General features: G+C 47.6%; 1 protein-coding gene across 6 annotated transcripts in view; it reads left to right on the plus strand.

Moving 5' to 3' along the window:
* PAN2 (poly(A) specific ribonuclease subunit PAN2) overlaps positions 1-22,546 on the plus strand; it is a 415,349-nt gene that overhangs the window by 292,269 nt on the left and 100,534 nt on the right. For 3 of the 6 annotated variants that reach the window (XM_069230608.1, XM_069230607.1, XM_069230609.1), the window contains 2 exons: positions 8,149-8,239; positions 9,037-9,194. In XM_069230608.1, the coding sequence (XP_069086709.1) occupies positions 8,149-8,239; positions 9,037-9,194 (249 nt within the window). Of the gene's footprint in view, positions 1-8,148; positions 8,297-9,036; positions 9,195-22,546 lie in introns of all 6 variants that reach the window. The other 3 variants (XM_069230605.1, XM_069230604.1, XM_069230606.1) reach the window with 1 other exon arrangement.

The raw sequence follows: 22,546 nt of genomic DNA on the forward strand, positions 1-22,546 counted from the left end.
GGACATGGTGGTCTGCTGTCTCCAGCAGACCACCATCCCCGTGAGTGCCTAGACTCATTATGGGGTCGCAAACTGCGACCCACCTCATAAATATTTATGAGGTGGGTCTTTACGACCCCATAGCGAGTCGCAGAAGGTGTCTGAGACACCTTTCTGCATACCAATTTGTGAGTTGCAAATTGCGAGTTGGAAGGACTCGCAATTTGCAACTCGCAAATTGGTTTCTACCTACATCTGGCCCTTAGTTCCTAAGGAGATTATTAGCAGTTCTGCAATCAACCTCAGTAACATTTTGCCATGAAGAAGTGGGCCTGAGAGATATAGCTGACTATATAAAGCTAATAGTGTTATGGTTAAAATTTTGGTCAAAACCTGAGGCCCACTTATGTAGAATGGTAATCCAGAATTGCCTTTTACTAACTCGATCACAAGATATAACCTGGCTCAGATTTGTCCAATCGTTTCTTTTTTCTCTTGGATTAGGGGAGTTTTTCCTCAAACCGGAATTATTGACAAAGCGGACATTAAAAGGGTAAAGGAAAAGTATTGGAATCAAATATGACATAAAGCAAAATGCAGTGGCAGATAAAAAGCAGGAGATGATCCAGCCCCAACACTTACATCCAAAGTTATATTTGGTCATTGCTAACCTTGAACGACCAAGGTTCTTACTTACCAGGTTACGCTTGAAGCTAATACATCATCTGGTAGCATTCCCGGGACCTGGTTTAAGAACCTTCCACCATGTTGTTGTCATGGGAAAACACCTCAAAGTACTCTGCACTTTATACTTTTTAAGATAGTCCAAGAAAAAGGTTTTTACAGCCCATTTTTCTATCTAAAAGCATTAGAACTGGCCACCTTGCTTTTTTGTACTTACACAAACTGGGTGATGTCGAGACGATACAGGCTGTGTTAAATTATATGTTCGGTGGCATGTGTAGCTGCAGATACACATGCTGTGCATAGTCCGCCGTCTGGTGTTGGGTCGGAGTGTTACAAGTTGTTTTTCTTCGAAGAAGTCTTTTCGAGTCACGAGACCGAGGGACTCCTCCCACTTCGGTTCCATTGCGCATGGGCGTCGACTCCATCTTAGATTGTTTTTTTTCCGCCATCGGGTTCGGACGTGTACCTTTTCGCTCCGTGTTTCGGGTCAGAAAGTTAGTCAGAATCAACGGAAAATTTGTTGGTATTGTTTCGTTCGGTATCGGGATAGTTAGGGCAAATAGACACCGAGCCTTAAAGAGCTCCGGTAACCCTTCGGGGTATTTTCGATCCCCCGTCGGGGCCTGGTCGGCCCGACCGCGTGCAACATCGAGACTGATGGAACGGACCCCATTCCGATTCTGTCCTAAATGCCACAGTAAATATCCTTATACAGACCAACATTTGGTCTGTAACTTGTGCCTGTCCCCCGAGCACAAGGAAGAGTCGTGTGAGGCCTGTCGCGCATTTCGGTCGAGAAAAACGCTCAGGGACCGAAGAGCCAGGAGGTTGCAGATGGCTTACACGCCGACAGGACAACAAGGGTTCGAGGAGGAGGAGGAAGAAGAAGAAACTTTCTCCATCCGCGAATCGGATTCCGAAGAATTCGACGTCGACGAGCAACCAACCGTGAGTAAGACGTCGAAAGAAAGAACACACGAAAAAACAGACAAAGCCCAGGGGACGCCACTGCCAACAGGCCATGGCATAACCCATAAAGTAGGTGACCGTCCATCGGCACCGAAAAAGGGCGAGCTGGTGCCAAAGTCGTCCGACTCCGGTCGAGACACAGGCACGCAACACTCTCGGGACCGAGAGAGTGGTGCAGAAAAGGCTCGACACCGAGATAGCGGCACCGAAGCTACTCGACACAGAGACAGCGGCACCGAAGCTGCTCGGCACAGAGATAGCGGCACTGAAGATGGTCGGCACCGAGAGGCCAAGACACCGAAACAGAGAAAGATCTCGTCTGAGCCGAAAACAACTAAAGACACGGTTTCGGTGCCAAAACACCCGGCAACCGAACCAAAAACCAGTTCCTACTCAGAGGAACAATCACTATCCTCCCAACTAAAAAGACACAGATTTGAGGAGGAATTACAAACTACAAAGGTAGATCACACGCAAAAGCAGATCTTTATCCAAAGGGGTACAGGGAAAATCAGCACTCTTCCCCCAATCAGAAGGAAAAGGAAACTTGACTTCCAGCAACAAGACAAGCCACCACAAGCAAAGGTGGTAAAGAGGGTAACTCCACCACCCTCTCCACCACAGTCAACTCATGTATCACCAGCACAGACTCCACCACAATCACCAGCTCATACCACCATGAGCCAGGATGATCAGGCAGCATGGGACCTCTATGATGCTCCAGTATCGGACAATAGTCCAGAGTCGTACCCAACTAAACCCTCACCACCTAAGGACAGTACAGCATATGCACAGGTGGTAGCTAGGGCAGCCGAATTTCATAATGTATCTCTACATTCGGAGCCTATTGAGGATGACTTCCTCTTTAACACCCTGTCCTCCACCCACAGCCATTATCAAAGCCTTCCATGCTCCTGGGAATGCTAAGGCACGCTAAACAGATTTTCAAGGAGCCTGTTAAAAGCAGAGCAATAACTCCAAGGGTGGAGAAAAAATACAAGGCACCGCCCACAGACCCTGCTTTTATTACATCACAACTGACACCAGATTCAGTAGTCGTAGGAGCAGCTCGTAAAAGAGCCAACTCGCAGACATCAGGCGACGCACCACCTCCGGACAAGGAGACCCGCAAGTTTGATGCAGCTGGGAAAAGGGTTGCAGCACAAGCTGCAAATCAGTGGCGCATCGCCAACTCGCAAGCACTCCTAGCGCGATACGACAGGGCCCATTGGGACGAGATGCAGCATCTCATCGAGCACCTCCCCAAAGAATTCCAGAAACTAGCAAAACAAGTGGTTGAAGAGGGGCAAAATATCTCCAACAACCAAATACGTTCTTCTATGGATGCAGCAGATACAGCTGCAAGAACAATAAATTCTGCTATGACAATAAGAATGCACGCATGGCTGCGCACATCTGGCTTCAAACCTGAGATACAACAGGCAGTGCTCAATATGCCGTTCAATGAACAGCAATTGTTTGGCCCAGAAGTGGACACTGCAATTGAAAAATTAAAAAAGGACACTGACACAGCCAAAGCCATGGGCGCACTCTATTCCCCGCAGGGCAGAGGCACATTTGGCACATTTCGCAAAACAACTTTCAGAGGAGGGTTTCGAGGTCAAGCCACAGAAGCCATCACCTCACAAACAAGACCACCTACCTACCAGGGACAATATCAAAGGGGTGGCTTTCGAGGCCAATACAGAGGGGGCCAATTCCCAAGAAACCGGGGAAAGTTTCAAGGTCCCAAAACCCCTCAAAATAAACAGTGACTCACAGGTCACACAACCCCTTCACACAACACCAGTGGGGGGAAGACTAAGCCAGTTCCACAAATCATGGGTGGAAATAACAACAGACACTTGGGTCTTAGCAATTATCCAACATGGTTATTGCATAGAATTTCTCCAACTCCCTCCAAACGTCCCACCGAAAACACACAATATGTCAAAACAGCATATAGACCTTCTAGGACTAGAAGTTCAAGCATTACTGCAAAAAGACGCAATAGAATTAGTACCAAAAACACAAAAGAACACAGGAGTTTACTCACTGTACTTTCTAATACCGAAAAAGGACAAAACTCTGAGACCAATATTAGATCTCAGAACACTAAACACCTACATCAAATCAGACCACTTTCACATGGTCACGTTACAAGACGTAATACCACTACTTAAACAGCAAGACTACATGACAACGTTAGATCTAAAAGACGCGTATTTCCATATACCGATACATCCCTCGCACAGGAAATACCTAAGGTTCGTATTCAAAGGAATACATTACCAATTCAAAGTGTTGCCACTCGGAATAACAACAGCACCAAGAGTCTTTACAAAATGTCTAGCAGTAGTAGCTGCACATATCAGGAGGCAGCAAATACACGTGTTCCCGTACCTAGACGATTGGTTAATCAAAACCAACTCGCTAACAAAGTGTTCACACCACACAGATTATGTTATACAAACCCTTTACAAACTGGGTTTCTCCATCAACTATGCAAAGTCACACCTTTTGCTGTGTCAAACACAGCAATACTTAGGAGCGACAATCAACACAACAAAAGGGATAGCCACTCCAAGTCCACAAAGGGTTCAAAATTTTCACAAGGTGATACAAGCTATGTATCCAACACAAAAGATACACGCAAAGATGGTATTAAAACTCCTAGGCATGATGTCCTCATGCATAGCCATTGTCCCAAACGCAAGATTGCACATGCGGCCCTTACAACAGTGCCTAGCATCACAATGGTCACATGCACAGGGTCAACTTCTAGATCTGGTGTTGATAGACCGCCAAACATACATCTCGCTTCTATGGTGGAACAGTACAAATTTAAACAAAGGGCGGCCTTTCCAAGACCCAGTGCCACAATACGTGATAACAACAGATGCTTCCATGACAGGGTGGGGAGCACACCTCAATCAACACAGCATCCAAGGACAATGGGACGTACATCAAAGAAAGTTTCATATAAATCACCTAGAATTGTTAGCAGTATTTCTAGCGTTGAAAGCATTCCAACCAATGATAACCCACAAATACATTCTTGTCAAAACAGACAACATGACGACAATGTATTATTTAAACAAACAGGGGGGAACACACTCGACACAGTTGTGTCTCCTAACACAAAAAATATGGCATTGGGCAATTCACAACCACATTCGCCTAATAGCACAGTTTATTCCAGGGATCCAGAACCAGCTAGCAGACAATCTCTCTCGGGATCACCAACAGGTCCACGAATGGGAAATTCACCCCCAAATCCTGAACACTTACTTCCAAATTTGGGGAACACCTCAAATAGATCTATTTGCAACAAAAGAAAACGCAAAATGCCAAAACTTCGCATCCAGGTACCCACACCGGCAATCTCAAGGCAATGCTCTATGGATGAATTGGTCAGGGATATTTGCGTACGCTTTTCCCCCTCTCCCTCTCCTTCCATATCTAGTAAACAGATTGAGTCAAAACAAACTCAAACTCATACTAATAGCACCAACATGGGCAAGACAACCTTGGTATACCACACTACTAGACCTGTCAGTAGTACCTCATGTCAAACTACCCAACAGGCCAGATCTGTTAACACAACACAAACAACAGATCAGGCATCCAAACCCAGCATCGCTGAATCTAGTAATTTGGCTCCTGAAATCCTAGAATTTGGACACTTAAACCTCACACAAGAGTGTATGGAGGTCATAAAACAAGCTAGAAGACCATCCACTAGACACTTCAATGCAAGTAAATGGAAAAGATTTGTTTGTTACTGCCATAATAATCAAGTCCAACCATTGCATGCATCTCCAAAAGATGTAGTAGGATATTTACTACATTTACAAAAATCAAATCTAGCTTTCTCTTCCATAAAAATACATCTCGCAGCAATATCTGCTTACCTGCAGATTACTCATTCAACTTCCCTATTTAGAATACCTGTCATTAAAGCGTTTATGGAGGGCCTAAAGAGAATTATACCACCAAGGACACCACCTGTTCCTTCATGGAACCTCAACATTGTCTTGACAAGGCTCATGGGTCCACCTTTCGAACCCATGCATTCTTGTGAAATGCAATACTTAACGTGGAAAGTTGCATTTCTCATTGCCATCACATCTCTAAGAAGAGTAAGTGAAATACAGGCGTTTACCATACAAGAACCATTTACACAAAAATAAGGTCGTTCTAAGAACAAATCCAAAATTCTTACCAAAGGTTATCTCACCGTTCCACTTAAACCAAACAGTGGAATTACCAGTGTTCTTCCCACAGCCAGATTCAATAGCTGAAAGAGCACTACATACATTAGACATCAAAAGAGCGCTAATGTACTACATTGACAGGACAAAAGAAATTAGGAAGACAAAACAACTATTTATTGCCTTCCAAAAACCTCATACAGGAAATCCAATTTCAAAACAAGGTATCGCCAGATGGATAGTAAAGTGCATCCAAACCTGCTATCTTAAAGCAAAGAGAGAACTGCCTATTACACCAAAGGCACACTCAACCAGAAAGAAAGGTGCTACTATGGCCTTTCTAGGAAATATTCCAATGACCGAAATATGTAAGGCAGCAACATGGTCTACGCCTCATACATTTACTAAACACTACTGTGTAGATGTGTTATCTGCACAACAGGCCACAGTAGGTCAAGCCGTACTAAGAACTTTATTTCAAACTACTTCCACTCCTACAGGCTGAACCACCGCTTTTGGGGAGATAACTGCTTACTAGTCTATGCACAGCATGTGTATCTGCAGCTACACATGCCACCGAACGGAAAATGTCACTTACCCAGTGTACATCTGTTCGTGGCATTAGTCGCTGCAGATTCACATGCGCCCACCCTCCTCCCCGGGAGCCTGTAGCCGTTTAGAAGTAGATCTTGAACATTTGTAAATATATTACATTAAACCTTCATTTTGTACATACGTATTTATTCCATTGCATGGGCACTATTATTAGCATACACAACTCCTACCTCACCCTCTGCGGGGAAAACAATCTAAGATGGAGTCGACGCCCATGCGCAATGGAACCGAAGTGGGAGGAGTCCCTCGGTCTCGTGACTCGAAAAGACTTCTTTGAAGAAAAACAACTTGTAACACTCCGACCCAACACCAGACGGCAGACTATGCACAGCATGTGAATCTGCAGCGACTAATGCCACGAACAGATGTACACTGGGTAAGTGACATTTTCCTTATGCTGCTTTTAGAATCCGAAATTTGTTAAGAATTTTTTATTTATATATTTATTGTGTGCCTTTTATATTTTTTATGAACCGAATAAAGTATTAAAGAAAGCTCTCATGTACTATATAGACAGAACAAAACATTTCAGAAAATCCAAGCAGCTTTTTGTGGCATTTTAACAACTTCACAAAGGTAATCCCATTTCAAAAACAGATTAGCACAATGGATAGTCAAATGTATACAAACCTGCTATCTTAAAACTAAAAGACAGTTAGCATTAACTCCTAAAGCTCATTCAACTAGGAAAAAAGGGGCTTCAATGGCATTCTTAGGGAACATGCCAATGGCAGACATATGTAAAGCAGCCACATGGTGTACACCACACACATTTACCAGACACTTGTGTGCATGTATTATCTCGCCAACAAGCAAATGTTCGACCGGCAGTACTTAGAACACTATTTCAAACTACTCCAACTCCTACAGGCTTACCACTGCCTATTTTTGGGAAGGGACTGCTTTACAGCCTATGCAAAGCATGTGTCTACAGCTACACATGCCATCGAGCGGAAAATGTTACCCAGTTTATATCTGTTCATTGCATGTAGCGCTGTAGATTCACATGCGCCCTCCCTCCTCACCGGAAGCCTGTGGCCGTTGTAGTATTATATATTGTAGATATGTATTTACATTGCATGGACATCTCATTTCTTTACAATATATGTTCATATACACTTGTACACTCTGTACTTCACCCTCCAGCCGGAAAACAATCTAACAAAGGACTTGATGCTCATGTGCACTATCTCCAAGAGGAGGAGTCACTCAGTCTCATGACTCAAATCTTCTTCGAACAAAAACTACTTGTAACACTCGGAGTCCAACACTAGATGGTGGACTTATGCAAAGCATTTAAGTCTACAGCACTACATGACACGGACAGATGTCTACTGGGTAAGTAACATTTTCCTTACCAGGTATGGGATTATATGCAGTTTAATTTTTGCTTGAGGTATGTTCTTTTTTTGGCTGGAGGTCTTCATTCACGTTAGAGGGGCCTTTACTTCCCCGTTCAGTCCTTAGGATAGTGACATATGTGAGCAACTCTTCTTTAGTGAGACATCTGTAGCTTGTGAGAACTTGACTTAGTGAACCCTATCTGATGGTGCAAGCATGTGGCATCTTAGTACTTCGAGGTTAAGCCGCTCCCGACATTCACCATAGGGTGGTGCTGATGCATTGTGCTCTTTGGGAGGTGTGACACTGATAGTATTTTGTTGGTTGTTTCCTTTCCTGTCAGTGCGAGGCTGTGCAGTTCGACATGAATTGGAAAGTGCCTGGAATCCTTTTCTACGCCAAGAGAAACCTGAACTCAAAGTACAACCTCACCAGTGAGTGCTGTGAGATGGGTAGTGAACAGAGGCTGAAGAGTGGCAGAAGAGAGGCTGGTACAGCAGACTTCAGGATGTAATTGGAAGACCAGGAGATACCTGGGAGGGTTATTTTTATTTTATTTTTTTACAAGAGAACTGTGTAACATTGGGATGTGACGGAAGAAAACTGCTATGGGTTGCATGTGGCGGTCAAGAGAGGTGGTGGCAGTAGATGACCAGGGGAGATTCCTGCGACATCTTTGAAGTATTAAAAATGTCCAAGAAAATGTAGTATTACTTGTACTAATCCTTCTTTCCCTGTTCTCCGCCATCGCTCTGTTCCTCCTTTATCAATCAATGCTGTTTGTCCCCACTTTTAAACTCTTGTGCTTTCTCTGCCTATCTGTTCATTTTCTTTGTTATCCCTTCCCTGGTCTACGTTTGCTGCTCTCACCTTTGCCTCGGTCTGTGACGTCACTTGCCTCTGTTACAAATCTTTTCCTCTTGTCCTTGAAATCCCCTATTTCTTTACCACTTCTATTTCTGCTTTCCTACCTGTCTCTTACCGCTCAACCTTTTGTCCCTATTCTATTCTGTCTGCCCTTACTCTCCATTCTACTTCAATACATGCTGTGGTCGCTGATCATGCCATTTACTCTCCACTTTCCTGCTATCTGGCCTTCTACTGTCTCTACTGTTTGCTTTTGGTCCCCATTCTCTCCACCCGCTCTCCTGTATCCCTCTGTTTCTCTTCCCTCTCTCTGTCCCTGGTGTCTTGACCTGTCCCTTCTCGATTTTCCATATATCATTTGCAGTCAGGAACCCAATTGAAGCCAATGTGCTTTTGGCTGAGGCATCACTAGCACGGAAACAGCGCAAGTGCCACGCCACCTTCATACCGTTGCTGCTGAATGAGATGCCACAGGTGGGAGAACTAGTGGGGCTGGATGCAGAGTTTGTCACGCTGAATCAGGTAAGGACCTCCTTTGCTGCAGATATTTCCATGCTCAGCTGCTAGAGCGTCCTGTGCACTTATGGTACCTGTGCAGTTTTTAAGGTTTAGCCACCACATTGTAGTCTGTCTACATGGATGATGCTTATGACCTGACATCAAAATAGTAGGGTGTAATTCTCTGTCCTTGAAAAATGTCTACCAAATGAGAATTCCTAGGTGTTCCGGTTTTGTAGGGCTAGTGGAAAGAAGTATATTAATTGGCGAGTTTTTGACAGGTTACCATTCAGGACCAGGACAGAAATTAAGCATGAGCACCAAAATAAAAGTAGCCCCTCTGTAAATTGGATAGTGAAAAAAATATATATATGCCTCGTGTTTGGAGTGTCCTCACTGTTTTCTTCAGTATGCCTCCTACGTGTGTGGGACATCCACACCAAAGGCATGAATTTCCTACCAAATCGTGGCTATTAGCGTTTCTCAACACACCCAATACGACATGATGCAGCTTTTTCCATACCATGTGAGACACCCATCCTGTGCTGCGTTGTGTGCCTAGAGCAAAGTACATTCACCTGCATAGTGCTGTTCGCTTCTGCAACCTACTCATTATATAAATATGCTCACAACAGCAGCCCACATACAGCCGCAAATTTGGCCCACCACCACAAAACTGGACCACACGTTGACCTGTCAGACTGGCTCATCTGGCCCCAGCAGATTTCCCCATAGGCCAGTTCGACCCTGCCACAATCTAGGTGGGTTTTAAGACTGTGTTCAGTGAAAAGAAGTTAAGATGTGAGTGGAAAGACTGGGAGGGCCAAATTATTCCTGCTTGTTTATTAATGTGACTGTTATGAGGCAGCATTGCTACTGTTTTTTATTGGTTTGTCCTAGACACAGATATCTAAACAAGAAAGCCTAATTTATGTCTACATGGTTGTGTGTAATCTTATCTCAGGAGCAGTCTCATGAAATGGAGTGCTGCAGAAGTCAGCAGAGAGCCATGGTCCAGGTGCCAGCTCCCACTTAACTTGGACTGGTCCTCTTACCACTGTATGGCACTTTTGGACCCTGCTGTCTGCCACAAGGCCCCACCTCTGCACTCTGTCTCTCTCCCTCTCCCCCTGCTTTCAATCTGCGGTCACTCTCTGCTCCACACTCTGCCTTGTACTCTGTGTTCTGTGCTCTTTTGTGTTTGTGCCCATTTCTCCTTTTGTGCCTGTTTGCTGTCTCTGGCTCTTGTGCCTAATGCTCATTTCTGTTTTGTACTCGCTTGTCTTCTGTGTCCTTTTGTCTGGCTCTTTGGCTCCTGTGCCCTTTGTATTTTTTGTTTGCTTTGATACTCGTTATTTTTGTGCCCGTTAGTCTCTTGTGCCCATATGTGTCCCTGTGTAGGAAGCTGGCCCTTTATGTGGTATGTGAATACCGGTGTAAAAGGTCCAGGGGTTCCCCAGTGAGGGGTCAGGGCTTAATATGGGATTCCAAAGTGCTCAGTTTAGGGGTAGCGTGGTCGAGTAGACTTAGGCTTAATACAGAGGAGTGTAAGACATCTACAAATAAACACAATAGTCAATAGACGTGACACACGACTCCAGGAGATCCACACCATTTTATAATAATAGCAGGTATCTTTATCTGTGTTTAGGTATCAGAGAAAAATCGTTCAGGTAAGTACATTTTTAAATAGGCATTCTTTTCACTTTAAGTAGAGGACACAGTACAATTTCTGAGTTCTGCAATGTTATCCTATGGAAGGAAAAACAAGTTCTGCAAACAGGTAGAGTACAGTGATTTTACAAGACTAATCTCCAGGGGTTAAGGTGAGTAGTGGGCAAGGTCCAAGGCAGCACCCACAGTACACTCTCAGCGGCATGGGGCGGCTGGGTGCAGAGTGCAAAACAGCGTTGAGTTCCCACTGCATTCCATTGGAGATCGGTCACTGCGGAAAGAGTCTACAGGCTCTGGCCAGGAGGCCATTCGGGCTGAACCAACAGCAGGTCTCAGGCCTCATGATGTTCAGGCAAAGGTAGACACCTTTGGGCCTCTTCTCCATTGCTCAGGGGTGACAGGTGCAGAGATGTCCTTAGGTGTCAAGTTTTTCTGACCAGAGCAGTCAAGTGGAGGAGTGCTATGTGCAGAGGCTGCAGGTGTCCGACTCCAGGAGGGGTGAAACCACAAAAGGCTCAGACTCTGGAAGGCTGGGGAACCTTATTGGCACAGGTGGTACACCTCAGATCGGAGATGGCGGGTGCAGTGGTGACTTCAGGTGACTGGTTTTGGTGGTTCCAGAGGCTTCAGAGTCCCTTCTCTGGAGATTTTGAGAGAACGGGTTCGCTGTTCACAAGAGGTCTTGAGTCTTTATTAAAGGCAGCCAGTCCTCCCAGGTTTCTGGAGTCATAGCTGCAGGGCGAGCCGACTTTCAACAAGCGATGCTGACAGGCCAGCGGGGTGGGTACTAGGTCAGCTGCTTCTTTTCTCCTGTTCTGCTGTTGTGGCTCTTTGATGACCTTGCTCGTCTTAGGTCATCAGGATCTGCTTCTCTGGTGCCAGGAGCTCCCCTAAATTCTGAATTTAGGGGTGAGTACAGCGGTAGTCAATGTGCTACTGACCCTTGGGGTCACTACAGCTTCCTATAGGGACACTTGCTCTGGGAAGTGGACACATTCCTGTCCCAGAATTCACAAGTATGCCATCACAAAGATGGCTTCTTCTAAAAAGTCATGTCCACCTCGCAGTAGGCCCCCTTAGGGGTGGTACTATCCTGGGGGTGACACACCTAGCTGACTAGCTAGTTTTCCCATCTGTCAAGGTGCCAAATGGGCTCTGGATTTTGGTGGGGGGGGGGGGGGGGCGGGGGGGGATCTTTCTCTCCTGTGAGGGGAGCCAGATTCACATTTCAAAGACGGCAGCCCTTTGAGGCTTGCTGATTTAGGAAGCCTAATCAGCAGGTCTTCCTGTGGGAGGCTGTGTTACACCCTCTTCCCGGACAGGCTTTTGTTCTGGACCTCCTGAGAGCAGATGGCACTCACCATTGGGGCCCAGAACAGTGCCTTGGTGGCAGGCTCAGAGAAACTGGTCTGCAAGAGGCTGGGTGTAGTCTGGATGTAGGTATTGGTAAATCTGACACTGGCATCATTGTGGGTTCACCAATACGAGATGTTTGATTGGGAAATAACTGTGCAGTTTTGGGAGAGATCTGGCTTTGGGGACCTGGTTAGCAGAAACCCAGTGCACTTGCATTCAAAATCACATTAGATACCAGATAAAAAGTGGGTGGTAACCATGTCAGAGAGGCACTTTCATACATGACCTCCTCCCAAACGAAAGAGGATGAAACTAACCTTTCCCATGAGTCTTCATATTCTGAGTGGAAGAACCTGGAAAGGCCATCTGCACTGGCAGAGTCAGTCCCAGGTCTGTGTTCCACTGTAAAGTCCATTCCCTGTAGGGAGATGGACCCCCTTAACAGTTTGGGGTTTTCACCTTTCATTTGCATCTGCCATCTGAGAGGCCTATAGTCAGTTTCAATAAGGAAGTGAGAACCAAACAAGTATGGCCTCAGCTTTAGGGGCCAAGCCACAGCAAAGGCTTCCCTCTCAATGGCACTCCACAGCTGCTCTCTTGGGAGTAACCTCCTGCTAATGAAAGCAACAAGTTGGTTGTGGCCATCATCATTGATTTGGGATAGGACTGCTCCTATCCTATGCTTGGGGGCATCTGTCTGCACTATGAACTGCTTGATGTAATTTGGAGCTTTTAGAACAGGTGCTGAGCCCATTGCTTCCCTCAGAGTGTTTGACAGCTCACAGTCCAGTTCACTTTCTTGAGTATCTTTTTGGAGGTCAGTTCTGCGAGAGGTGCCACAATGGTGCCATGTCCTTTCACGAACCTCCTGTAGTACCCAGTCAATCCATGGGACTTCTGTCTGGGTGGTTGGAGCTACCCAGCCTAGAATTGTCCAGATCTTGGGTTTTAGTGGTTAAACTTTGCCTCCATCTACAAGGTGACCTAAGTATACAACGTGACCCTTCCCTATCTGGCGCTTGCTTGCCTTGATAGTGAGGCCTGCACTTTTCAGAGCCTCTAGGATCTCCCCCAGGTGGATCAGGTGATCCTGCCAGGTGGAGTAAAAGACAGCAATATCATCAGGATGTGCTGCATTAAAGTCTTCCAGTCCAGCAAGGACTTTGTTAACCAACTTCTGGAAGATGGCAGGGGCATATTTAAATCCAAAGAGCATAAAAGTAAACTGATGATGCTCATCAGGAGTGGAGAAGGCTAATTTCTCTTTTGTTCCAGTGGTCAGACCTATCTGCCAGTACCCTTATGTGAGATCAAAAGTACTGAGATATTTGGTTGCCCCTAACCTGTCAATCAGTTCATCAGCCCTAGGAAATGGGTGTGCATCTGTTTTGGTCATGGCATCAGTGTCCTTATAGTCCACACAAAATCTAATTTCTTTCTTTCTACCCTGGGGATGAGGCTTGGGTACTAAGACAACTGGGCTGGCCCAGGGGCTCTCAGAGGGCTCAATGACTGAATTCCAGCTTCTTGCATAATTCATCTTTAATGCTTTCTTTGACACTATAAGATTGTCTGTAGATTTTATTTTTGACAGGTAAGCTGTCTGCATTGTCCACATCATGTGTACACCAGGTAGCCTTCCCTGGGGTCAAAGAGAAAAGCTCAGCATTCTGATGCAAGACTTGCTTGCAGTCAGTCTGCTGTTGGTCAGTGACAGTGTCTGAAAAAACCACTCCTTCAACTGAGCCACCTTTGGAGTTGCTGGAGAGATCATCAAGGAGAGGTTCACTCTCAACTTCCTGTCCCTCATCAGTGACCATGAGCATGGTCATCTCAGGTCTGTCATGATATGGTTTAAGGCGATTGACATGAATAACCCTTTTGGGGTTCCTGCAAGAGCCAAAGTCCACCAGGTAGGTGACTCCCCATTTTCTTTCTAGGATAGGGTATGGTCCATTCCTTTTGTCCTGAAGGGCCCTAGGAGCCACAAGCTCCAAAACCCACACCTTCTGCCTGGGTGTAACGCCACCAGTGCAGCTGTTTGATCATACCAGAGCTTCTGGAGGTCTTGGCTGGCCCCAAGGTTTTTCGGTGCTTTTTCTAGGTACACAGCCATTTGAAAGTGAAGGCAGAGCACATAGTCTGCAATATCCTGTTTAGGTTCTCTGAGAGGTCTCTTCCATCCCTTCTTCACAAGACAAATGTGTCCCCTTACAGGGAAGGGCCAAAGAAGGGTGTAGGTTTTTCTCTTTTGAACCTCTGTTTGGGCATCCTGTAAGACATCCCTTCTCCTCCTGAGTTTTTCAGGGAGAACACCAATCATACCTTTCAATGTCTTGTTCAATCTTTTAACAATGCCATTGGTTTGCTGGCGATGGGTAGTGAACGTAAAGGTCAACACATTCAGCCTAGTTTCATGTAGCCAGACATGAAGTTTGTACCTTTGTACCTCTGCACCCACAGTACACCCTCAGCGGCACGGGGTCGGACGGGGTGCAGAGTGCAGAACAGCTTTGGGTGCCCACTGCGTTCCTATGGAGATCGGTCACTGCAAAAAGAGGCTGCAGGCTTCGGCCAAGAGGCCTGATGGCTGAACCAACAGTGGGGCTCAGCCCACATGCTGCTCAGGCAAAGTTAGACACCTTTGGGCCTCTTTTCCACTGCTCAGGGGTCGACGGGTGCAGAGGTGTCCTTAGGGGTTGTTTTTTTCTTACCGGAGTGCTTGCGGTGAAGGGGTGCTGTGTGCATGGGCTATAGGTGGTGTCGGTGCGCCCAGGAGGGGTGATAGCACAATGGACTTGTACTCTGGGGGGCTTGGGACCCTTGTTGGCACCAATGGTCCACTTAAACTCTGGCCGGAGACGGTGGGTGCAGCAGTGACTTCAGATGTCTGGTTTTGGCGGTTCCAGAGGCTTCAGAGTCCTTTCTTTGGAGATTTTGGGAGAACAGTTATGCTGTTCACAGGCAGTCTTCAGTCTTTTCCAAAGGCAGTTAGTTCTCCTTGGTTCCTGGAGTCACAGCTAAAGGACTAGTTGACTTTGGTGCAGATTTTGACAAGTGATGCAGGCAGACCGGTGGAGTTGGTACCAGGTCAGCTGCTTTTCCCCTCTTCTTCTGTTGCATCTCTTCGGTGCCCTTGGTGGTCTTAGTCATCAGAATCTGCTTCTCTGGTGCCAGGGGCTCCCCTAAATACTCAATTTAGGTGCCTTAGGGGTGTGTAGGATAGTAGCCAATGGGCTACTGACCCTTGGAGTCACTACACCCCCTATATGACTACCTCCTGTGAAAAGTGGGCATAACCCTGCCCCAGAACTCATAAGGATGCCATCACAAAGATGGCTACTTCTGATGGATACAACTACCTGTGGATTCCTCACCTCATGAATACTCCCATGGCGCCAGCATTCGACGGAAATCTTCTTACTAGTCTCTGCACGTCGACGAGGACGTCACTGTCTCGCACGCGACGCCGTCTGACGTCATACAGGCAATAAGAGGTCCTCGACGACGTGCAGACGTCAGTTCCCTTTTTTCCGTGCATTCGAAACGGTTATCTTCGAGGGAGCAACTGTTACTCTTGCGGTTACAGTGTATATCTTGCTGCGTACTCTTTCTCTGTGGAAATAATGTCGCAGAGAAAGTCTGGATTTAAGCCTTGTCGTGAGTGTGGAGGCAAGATGTCGGTGACGGATCCTCATTCCGATTGCCTTTGGTGTTTGAGCTCCGACCACGACGTCTCGACTTGTGATTCATGTCAGCACATGAATCCGAAGGCCCTTAAAGAACGCGAGGCGAAGCTGTTTATGGCCAAGTCAAAGGAGAAGCATCACAAGAAAAAGTCTTCTCCAAGACATCGGCGTCATCGAGACTCCCGGCGCCGTAGAGAATCTCGGCGTCATTCAAGGGAGGCTCGTTCCAGGTCTCCGGATCGGCGCCGGAGGACATGGGAGGTCAGCCCCACGGTGACGCCGCATCCTTCGACGCCGTTGCCCTCTCCGGCGTCTCCAACTTCGCCTGGACAGGCGTCGGTGATTGAGGTATTGGAGCCTCAAGTGTTTTCTCCGGCGCAGACGCCGAGGCCGGCGTCGGGGTCGCCTCCGAGTCAGGCACCCCAGTATCCGGCTTTTCCCACCCCTGGAGCTGATAGTTCCGCATTCTTGAATGCGATGTATGCCATCTTCCAACAGATGGCTCCAGGGGGTGCTCCGGCTGGGCCTTTGGCCTTTTCTTTGGGTGATCCTGCGCCTCTTCGGCCGGCACCCTTTATGCCCTTTCTCCCGTTTGGGAACGTGGGCTCGGCGCCAGTGTCGGCGCCGGTGGCCGCTCCGGAGGGATTGGCCCCAGGGATTTCCATCCCGTCGACGTCGAGATTTCGGCCTGTGACTCCGGTGGGTCCATCCGTTTCAACTGCTCTTCAGTCGGCGCCGAAGTTACCTGTGGCGCCGGATGCGGCGTCGGTGGCTTCGGAAGATCGGCGCCGATCTCCGACTTCGGCGGAGGTATTGTCGACTCCGCGGATTGAGCAACGACTGCATTCAAGGAGGCGTGCTCTCCGGGTACTAGAGGAGCAGGAGTACCAACGAGCCCTAGAGGAAGGAGAGCTAGAGGACTCGGGTGATGGGCTGCGTGGACTGGAGTCGGCCAGTGGGCTGGACACTTCCCCTGAGTGGGACCTTTCGTCCCCGGGGGAGTATACCGAGGAAGCTGCTTCCTTTCATACAGTGGTACGGAAGGCAGCTAGTTTTTTGGACCTGCCTTTGCCGGTGGTGGAGGCGAAACAAAACCTTTTGACAGAGGTGTTGCATCCGGCCTCAGCCGCGGCGGAGCCTCTATTACCTTTTAATGACGCTCTGCTGGATCCGGTTTTAGAGGTGTGGAAGAAGCCGGCATCTTCCCCAGCAGTTCACAGAGCCGTGGCCAGGAGGTATCGGACGGCTCCAACTGATCCTGGTTTCCTATCTAGGCACCCTACGCCGGAGAGCTTGGTTGTGCAGGCCTCCTGTTCGTCCAAGTCAGCGCCTGGTTCTTTTCCGACGGTGCCGGGGGACAGAGATTCAAAAAAGCTGGAGGCGCAGTCGAAGAAGATTTTTTCGTCCTGCAGTCTGGCTTTAAAAGCCACCAATGCAACCTGTATCCTGGGGAGGTATATTCATGCTCTGATGGATGACATCTCCTCTTCGTTTACAGAGCTTCCCCAGGGTCTTTTGGATCTTGTCTCTGATGCCCAGGCTGCTGCGACCCAAATTATCCAGACGGGACTGTATACCACCGACTCGGTAGCCAGAGCAATGGGCACAACTGTGGTGGAAAGGAGACAGGCCTGGCTCCGTAACTCGGGCTTTTCGGCAGATGTACAGTCCACATTGTTGGATCTCCCGTTTGATGGGGACAAACTGTTTGGGGCTAAGGCTGATTCGGCCTTGGAACGGTTTAAGGAGAGCAGGGCCACGGCTAAGTCGTTGGGACTCCAAGCTCCTTCTTCCACGGCCTCTTCCAGATTCTTCAGGAGGTTTCGTGGATTTGGGCGTGGCTCTTCCTCCTCTTCCTTTCGGGGAAGATATCAGCAACCTGCCTCTTCCCATCCCTATAGATCTTTTAGGGGGAGGGGTAGGGTCCGCACCAGGGGAGCTTCTCAGCAGCACTCTGCCTCTTCCTCATCCTCTGGCGGGGTGCAGCAGGGGAAGCCGCCTTAGGCTTCCACCATTTCCCACTCACTCCTCTCCTGTAGGGGGAAGATTACAGCATTTTCTCACCAAATGGGAGACTGTTACGTCGGACACTTGGGTTCTCAGTGTTGTGGGAAAAGGCTACACCCTTCCCTTTCGGGAGTTTCCGCCCCTCATCCCGCCCCGCCCTTCGTATTGTTCACAAGAACACCTCCTGTTGCTAGAACAGGAGGTAGAAGTCCTCCTTTTAAAGGGCGCGGTGGAGTTGGTCCCGGAGCAGGAAAGGGGTCAAGGAGTTTACTCAAGGTATTTCCTGATTCCCAAGAAGGATGGTCGTTTGAGACCAATTCTGGACCTGAGGATCTTGAATTGGTTCCTCAAGCAGGAAAAGTTCAAGATGCTGACCCTAGCACAGGTGCTTTTGGCGTTGAACATGGAAGACTGGATGGTGTCTGTCGACTTGCAGGATGCTTACTTTCATATCCCGATACTCAAGTCACACAGGAAGTATCTCCGGTTTGTGGTGGGATCGCAACACTACCAGTTTGCGGTCCTTCCGTTTGGTCTTACTTCAGCACCTCGAGTCTTCACGAAGGTGATGTCGGTGGTTGCGGCAGAGCTCAGAAGGAAGGGGATAGCAGTATTCCCTTACTTGGACGATTGGTTAATCAAAGCCAAGTCCCCGGAGCTTGTGTTGCGTCATCTGCAGTCAACAACCCAGTTGTTGTTCGACCTGGGCTTTTCGGTGAACGAGCCCAAATCTCACCTAGAGCCCTCTCAGCGCCTCCTGTTCATAGGGGCAGTACTGGATACAACATTGGGTCGGGCCTTTCCTCCGCCTCAGCGGATTCAAGATATTCAGGATTTGGTTCCAATGTTTCGAAATGGAGCGGTAGTTCCAGTCCTCAAGGTCCTTCGTCTGCTCGGTCTTTTTGCCTCCTGCATTCTGTTGGTCACGCATGCTCGCTGGCACATGAGGGCTCTTCAGTGGTGCCTCCGAAGGCAGTGGTCTCAACACAGAGGGGATCTAGAGGGTACTGTCAAGATCTCCAGAGATGCTGCTGTGGATTTGAAGTGGTGGATTGCAAGCAACAATCTTTCACAAGGAAAGCCGTTCCAGCAGTCGCCACCAGTGGCCACAGTCATAACGGATGCTTCCACTCTAGGGTGGGGAGCTCATCTGGGGGATCTGGAGATCAAAGGTCTTTGGTCTCCAGAGGAACAGATTTTTCACATCAATCTGTTAGAGTTACGGGCTGTACGTCTGGCTCTCAAGGCCTTCCTCCCTTCCCTTCGTGGTCAGTCGGTACAGGTCCTAACGGACAATACTACCACGATGTGGTACATAAACAAGCAGGGAGGAGTGGGGTCGTACCTTCTCTGCAGAGAAGCTCTTCGACTATGGTCCTAGGCAAAGGACCATCGGATTTGCTTGATAGCAAACCATCTGGCCGGAGTTTTGAACGTGCGTGCGGACAGTCTCAGTCGCCACTTCTCGGCAGACCACGAGTGGCGTCTCCATCCAGATCAAGTCCGTTTAATCTTCCAGAAGTGGGGGTTTCCTCGGGTAGATCTGTTCGCCACTCGAGAGAACGCGCATTGTCCGTTGTTCTGCAGCCTTCAGTATCCGATGCAGGAAGCGTTGGGGGACGCGTTTCAAATGACCTGGTGCGGCCAGTTGCTTTACGCGTTTCCTCCCATACCCTTGATTCCTCGAGTATTGAGGAAGATTCGCCAAGACCGGGCTCTAGTCATCCTAATAGCTCCGGATTGGCCAAGGAGGGTGTGGTACTCCGACCTTCTCCAACTCTCAACGTGCCCGCCGCTCCGTCTCCCTTTCAGGGCAGACCTCCTCTCACAGTCGCAGGGGCAGGTTCTACACCCCAACCTCCAGAGTCTGCACCTACATGCCTGGAGATTGAACGGGGCAACCTGAGTTCCTTCTCTCTCCCGCCTGAGGTAGTGGATGTTATATTAGCGGCCAGGCGACACTCCACTAAATCTATCTACGCTAATAGGTGGTCTAAATTTGTTGCGTGGTGTGGAGAGAGGCAGATTGATCCCTTACATGCTCATCTATCGGACGTTTTGTCTTTTGCTCTATCTCTGGCGCAAAAAGGTTGTGCAGTGGCTACCATTAAAGGTTATTTATCGGCCTTGTCAGCCTTCATATGTCTTCCAGACCAACCATCTTTATTTAAATCCCCTATTGTTATCAGATTCTTGAAAGGTCTTCTAAATCAATATCCTCCAAAGCCATTCGTTATGCCGCAATGGGATTTGTCCTTAGTCCTGACTTTCCTTATGGGGTCCCCTTTTGAACCTATGCATTCTTGCCCCTTGAGGTATTTGGTTTTAAAAACAGTCTTCCTGATAGCTATAACATCAGCAAGGAGAGTGAGTGAGTTGCAGGCCTTATCAGTAAAACCCCCTTATACAACTTTTTATGGGGATAAGGTGGTGTTGAGGACCAAGGCTGCTTTCCTCCCGAAGGTTGTTTCACCCTTCCATTTGGCTCAGGCAATTACTTTGTCCACGTTCTATCCTCCGCCTCATCCTTCCAAAGAGGAAGAAAGACTGCACCGTCTGGACCCAAAGAGAGCGTTGAGCTTCTTTATCGATAGAACAAGGGATTTCAGGCTGGAGGATCAGCTGTTTATTGGATACGTGGGCAAGAGGAGAGGAAAGGCAGTCCACAAGAGAACACTATCCAGGTGGGTTGTTCTTTGCATTAAAATATGTTACTCTTTGGCAAAGAAGGATCCTCCTGAGGGCATTAGAGCTCATTCCACCAGAGCTAAGTCGGCCACTTCGGCCTTAGCCAGAGGTGTTCCTGTGGTCGACATCTGCAAGGCCGCAACTTGGTCGTCCCTTCACACTTTTGCAAAACATTACTGTTTAGATTCTGAGGTTAGAAGGGACGGCCATTTTGCACGGTCAGTGCTGCAGGATTTCTTGGTTTGACCATTTAGGCACCCACCGCCGGGCGTGGTACTGCTTTGGGACTCTATTCATGAGGTGAGGAATCCACAGGTAGTTGTATCCATCAGAAGAACGAGTTACTTACCTTCGGTAACGACTTTTCTGGTGGATACATTAGCTACCTGTGGATTCCTCACGGTCCCACCCGCCTCCCCGTTGCCTTTATGGTCTTGCCAAGTAATCCTTGAGTGCGCTCCTCTTGATCTTTGAGGGTGCAATAGATGTATATATATAATATATTTATATATATATATGTGTATATGTGTATATATCTTTATGTATATACTTGGTGTGTGTATATATTTTAAAAGAGAGAGTTTTATATATATATATATATATATATATATATATATATATATATATGTACATAAAAAGATTTACAGTTATTCATACAATGTGGTGTATTTTACAATATAATGGATGTTGCCTTGCTCTTTCATTGCATTGCCTGGTTGTTCTCATGCACGTAAAAAATGATTGGTACTGACGTCTGCACGTCGTCGAGGACCTCTTATTGCCTGTATGACGTCAGACGGCGTCGCGTGCGAGACAGTGACGTCCTCGTCGACGTGCAGAGACTAGTAAGAAGATTTCCGTCGAATGCTGGCGCCATGGGAGTATTCATGAGGTGAGGAATCCACAGGTAGCTAATGTATCCACCAGAAAAGTCGTTACCGAAGGTAAGTAACTCGTTCTTCTGAAAAGTTGTGTCCACCTTGCAGTAGCCGACCTTAGAGGTGGTACTAGCCTGGGGGTGGCATGCCTACCTGACTAGCACATTTTCCTGCCTTTCTAGGTGCCAAATGGTTTCTGGACAGGGGAGGTGCCTTCCTCTCCTGTGAGGGGAGCCAGATTTGCATTTCAAAGACTGCAGCCCTTTGAGGCTTGTGGCCTTAGTAAGACTAATCAGCAGATCATCCTCTTCTCGGACAGGCTTTTGTTCTGAGCCTCCTGAGAGCAGAAGGCTCTCACCCTAGGGGTCCCTGATGGTATCTTGGATGGCAGGCTGGCAGAAACTAGTCAGCGAGCACACCAGAGGATGATAGGGTTTCAGGGGGCACCTCTAAGGTACCCTCTGGGTGCTGGTATTGGTAAATCCGACACTGGCGTCCCTATGGTTTCAACAATATGAGAATGTTAGTTACCAAACATCCGTATCTTCAGTGAAGCAATCATGTAGCTGGGGAACTCGTATTGACCAGTGTCCAGCACAGGCATTTAAAATGGCTTTTCAGGTCGATTACTGTAGGAAGTGGGCCTGGTGTGTGGTTGGTACCTAAGGTACTTACACCTTATCGCAGGTCCAGGTATCCCCTATTAGTGTAGTGTAGGCAGTGTCTAGAAGCCAGGCTCTCTAGAGGTAGCTGTGGACGTGCAGCAAAGATTCATCTAGGAAACATGCAATGCTCATGCAATACCACTGTAGTCACACAGCACTTAAACACAGGAAACAAAACACTGTGTTACAAAAATAAAGGTACTTTATTTAGTGATACAATGATCAAAAAGTACTAGAAAGGCAATCCTCCAATAGGAAGTAGGTAACACACTAGATATGTACACTAGTAATCAGAAATAGGCATAGAAAGCAATAGAAAACAGTGCAAATAGCAGTAGGCAATAGTGACACTAGGGGGAGCCCAAACCATATACTTAAATGGAATGGGAATGCAGGACCCCACCTATGTAAATGGAATG

This window comes from Pleurodeles waltl, chromosome 4_2 (genome assembly GCF_031143425.1).
Source record: "Pleurodeles waltl isolate 20211129_DDA chromosome 4_2, aPleWal1.hap1.20221129, whole genome shotgun sequence".
Lineage (NCBI taxonomy): Eukaryota > Metazoa > Chordata > Amphibia > Caudata > Salamandridae > Pleurodeles > Pleurodeles waltl.